A 4,262-nucleotide genomic window follows, 5' to 3' on the forward strand; every position below is an offset into this window, starting at 1 on the left:
TTTCTTTTTAAATCAGCATATGCCTTTGAAAAATGAGCCACAAGATAGCAAAACCATTTTAAAACATTTATCAAATGCACATATTTATTCTTTGAATTTGAGTATAATCAAAGCAAATAAAACAAAAAATAAAATGAAATAAAAAAATCAAAAATTCCTAACAATAAAGCACAATAAAAACTGAGAAATAGAAAATGAAAAACTTGTTAAATATCGGTGTTCCGTCCTTCACTTCAAGGGAAAACTGAACAATTAAAAAAAGAGCGAGAAAATGGTTACTTATAGAAATTTTCTTTCTTTCTTTCCTGGCCGAGTCATACCAAAGACCCAGTGCCTCCCTGCTCGACACTCAGCACTAAGGAGTTGGACTGGGGGGTTAAACCACCAAATGGTTCCCGAGCGCGGCTGTGTCTGCAGCTCACTGCTCTCCCAGGGGATGGGTCAAATGCGGAGAACAAATTTCACACACCTAGGTGCGTGACAAATAGTGGGACTTTAACTTTAACTTTAACTTTCATACTTCATCAATAACTTCCTGAAAATAACATTTTATATAATGTCATTATTTAAATGTTTCTGCAAACAGCCTTTCACTGAGATGAAACATTCAGACAGTTCTCAAATGTTTTTTTTTTAATTTCAAGATTTAATCTTTAAAATTGGAATAAATCATTTTCAAATATTTTCTGTGTAAAATATCTCACAAATCCTTGAAACATTTAAGAATAAAAGTTTGCATTTATCTATTTCTTCGCTTAATTTATCAGTTTTGTTTCTTTTCTTTTTTTAAGTAAAATTTATTGAATTTTTTTAATTATTATTATTATTATTATTTTCATGTGGATTTTATTTTGCTTCATAGCTAGGGAGGAAGATAGTTCTAAAATTCGCCGTTTTTCCTGCTCCTTTCATCGACGAATGTGCTATGTCCCTCGCGCTTTTCCGTCTGCAACGTATCAACCCGGAAGTAAAGTCTGTCTTCTGACACGTAGAAGCTGTCGCTACCCTTTGGCAGCTCTTAGCCTCAGAGGTGTTCGGCGTCACAGGTGGGAGTTTGCATTGTGATGCTACCATATAAATAAATGAATAGATTAGATGAAAAAGTAAATGAGACTTTAAACCTGTATATAAGGCCTAAACTGCTATTTTCGTAAGTGTTAGCATTAGCTAATACTAGCTGCAGAGTTAGCGAAACGTTAGCCTCCCAAAGATTAGTAACAGCCGCTGCGACTTAAATATCAATTCCAACTTCACGGGGCTTTGACTATCCAGTTTTTCGACCCCATATGAATAATTTTTATATAAAGAACTTTAATTAAGGTTGTATTTGCCATAGATTGAAGTCTATTAGAACCGTTAGGACTCTATTCCTCTTTATAGTAACACAGTTGTTCATGTGGGCTGTGCTAGCCAAAAACTTAAAGTAATATGCATGGACTCATACATTTAGCATCTAATTCAGCGATTTGTGACTTTCGTGCTGTTTTATAGATGACCTGGCTATTTGTTTTTGCTTCAAAAGGCATTGGAGAGACGGAAATATCCTAAATATTTTAAATATGAGTTTAATACAAATCTATAGCTAAAACGAGCAGATACTTAGCAGTCACTAAAGTGTGATCACAACTGAACTTCAGGTGATTTAAAGTAGGAGAGGAATCTATTATCAAAGGGTTACATATAAAGGGGAAATAAACTTTCATTATACTCCACGTTGGCACAACAGATTTAGAAAGGCTTTGCTGGCCATTGCAGAAACCCCTATAGCTCCCTGTAGGAAAATAAACCAGTGTACTCTGCAAAAGTAAATGATATGCTTCTTCAGCCACTCCACCCAAGAAAGCCTTAATACATTGAAGAAATAGGATGTTTTCACACTTACTTTATTGAATATTGTTTATGTATTCATGTTGGTTGTACGTTGTTTTTATCATCTGGCTAAACTGACATTTAGCTAGCTAAGAAATGCATTATTTTTTGGGGAAAAAAATAGCATATTCTGTTTTTGGACATTTTTTTCATGATTTAGTCTAAGCAAGCTACTTCATAGCATTGGATTGCATGTTTATTCTTTTTAAACTTGCATTTTAAAGTTTATTTTTTTGAAAGAAACCAATCAGACTAACAGATTAAAGATACATATCCTCAACTTTAATGGTAATTAACATTGATTGCAGTCTAGATGACTGTCCCTCATTATGTTGTCTCTTTTATTGCCAGCAGAAAAAAAATGTCGGGGTTTGACAACTTCAACACAGACTTTTACCAATCCAGCTACAGTGTAGATGACCAAAACCAAGGCGGCTATGGCTACAGCACTAATGAAAACACCTACAACAAGTAAGTGGCTATTATTGCAATATTCCAAACCTATATTTTTAGATCACGTGCCTAAAATGTACTCTTAAGATCCATTTATGTTAATGCAACTTGTAAATCAGTTACTTAAACTGTTACAGATTATGACTCAAACTTATGCTTCACCACTGCTAAGTCTTAGGGACAGCTTTTGTTACTACTGTTGTTTATCGGGACATTTTAAATAAACTGCCATCTATGTTTTTGTTCTATTTGAAGAGCACTATTTATTGTCCATTGTCACTATTTATTGCTATAATTTCTGTGTACTCTGTGCATTGACAATAAAGGATTCTCATTCTGATTTCCAGAGCGTACGGTCAATACGATTACTCCCAGCCAATGGGATATCCTTCCCCAATGCAGCCCCAACAGCCATACACGGGACAAATCTTTCAGCCCACACAAACGTATACCCCGTCTGTCTCACAGTCCATGTACAGCAACAGCTTTGATGATGAGCCACCACTGCTAGAAGGTTAGTGAACCACAGATTGTTTCTAGTCTTTGCTCCAAAAATGTTCTTATTTGTACTTCAGACTTTAAAGACCCACTAAAAAAAAAAAAATAAAAAAAAAAAAATAGGAAAATGTTATTGTGGCTTTTGTTTTTTAAGAAAATTATGCTCAAAATTACATTTTTGAGTAGAAAATGAATGGTTTTGTCTTGTTTTATTCATTTAAAGAACTAAACCCGTTGTTTCCATTAATCTTTTACCAATAAAGCTGGAATAGTTAAATCACGACATTGTATCATGCTTTATTTTTTCAATTTTAATGTGATTCCTCTGCTTTTTTTTAAATGAATAGAGTTAGGAATCAATTTTGACCACATCTGGCAGAAGACCCTCACAGTGCTCCATCCATTGAAAGCAGCAGATGGCAGCATAATGAACGAGACCGACCTGACTGGCCCGATGGTCTTCTGCTTGGCTTTTGGGGCAACTCTTCTTTTGGTAAATATTTGTGTTGACTTTTCAAAAAATAAAACTCATGTTTAGATTTGGACAATTAGTTTTAATGTTGTGTTTTTTCCTCCCATCCATAGTCGGGTAAGATCCAGTTTGGGTATGTGTACGGCATCAGTGCCATCGGCTGCCTCGCCATGTACTGCCTGCTTAACCTGATGAGTATGACGGGCGTGTCCTTCGGCTGTGTGGCCAGCGTGTTGGGCTACTGCCTCCTTCCCATGATCCTTCTCTCCAGCTTTGGTGTTCTCTTCTCATTACAGTGAGTACACAGCAAACAATCAATTAACTTTTCCCATGAGACATCTGTTTATATATCAGATTATTTAAGCTATGTTCACAATGAACGCGATTCATGTGGCGGGGATCGTTCACATTCTCGCTGGGCGCTCCAGTCTGTGGCCGGACGTCACAGTGCTATGTTTCCAGAGCTTAAATATCAGAATTTTAGTGAAGAATTCATATTACGTCAACTAATCAGGAACTCAGTTTTGAGCCGCGATGTGTTAATGATGTAATCAACGGGTGACGTCCAAAACCAACGTGGAGGAGAAACCAATTTTTCTGTATGGAATGAGAATAAAAAGACCCTCTAATTTTATTCTAATTTTTATTTTTTTTCCTCCTTACCCTTCAAAATAAATAACCCTAATATCAGTATATCATCCATGTTTTCCATACACTGTAAAAAAGATATACAGACGATGCTTCCATATAGCAATGAGGGTAAAAATCTGGAGCCTCAAGTTTATGAGCAAGTTTTTGGACGAGTGTTGAGTAGCGAATTTGACGTGCATCAGAAGAGAAGTAGAGGATGGGAATTTGAATCACAATTGCCGTGAATGTGATTTTAGAGGCAGAAGCAAAGTTCAAAACGTTTAAGGTTCATCCCACTTTTTTTCCATGTTTCCCCGCTCAGGCCTCCTGAACTTTGTAA

General features: G+C 35.9%; 1 protein-coding gene across 4 annotated transcripts in view; it reads left to right on the top strand.

The window, feature by feature from the left end:
• The first annotated feature begins 892 nt into the window (after positions 1-892).
• yipf5 (Yip1 domain family, member 5) overlaps positions 893-4,262 on the top strand; it is a 5,145-nt gene continuing 1,775 nt past the window's right edge. Inside the window, exons 1-6 of one of the 4 annotated variants that reach the window (XM_024266504.2) lie at positions 908-1,046; positions 1,099-1,103; positions 2,224-2,340; positions 2,670-2,836; positions 3,168-3,313; positions 3,406-3,587. In XM_024266504.2, the coding sequence (XP_024122272.1) occupies positions 2,231-2,340; positions 2,670-2,836; positions 3,168-3,313; positions 3,406-3,587 (605 nt within the window). In that variant the 5' untranslated portion in view covers positions 908-1,046; positions 1,099-1,103; positions 2,224-2,230. Of the gene's footprint in view, positions 1,047-1,098; positions 1,104-2,220; positions 2,341-2,669; positions 2,837-3,167; positions 3,314-3,405; positions 3,588-4,262 lie in introns of those variants that run through there. The other 3 variants (XM_024266503.2, XM_024266501.2, XM_036215280.1) reach the window with 3 other exon arrangements.

This window comes from Oryzias melastigma, linkage group LG14, assembly GCF_002922805.2.
Source record: "Oryzias melastigma strain HK-1 linkage group LG14, ASM292280v2, whole genome shotgun sequence".
Classification (NCBI taxonomy): Eukaryota; Metazoa; Chordata; class Actinopteri; order Beloniformes; family Adrianichthyidae; genus Oryzias; species Oryzias melastigma.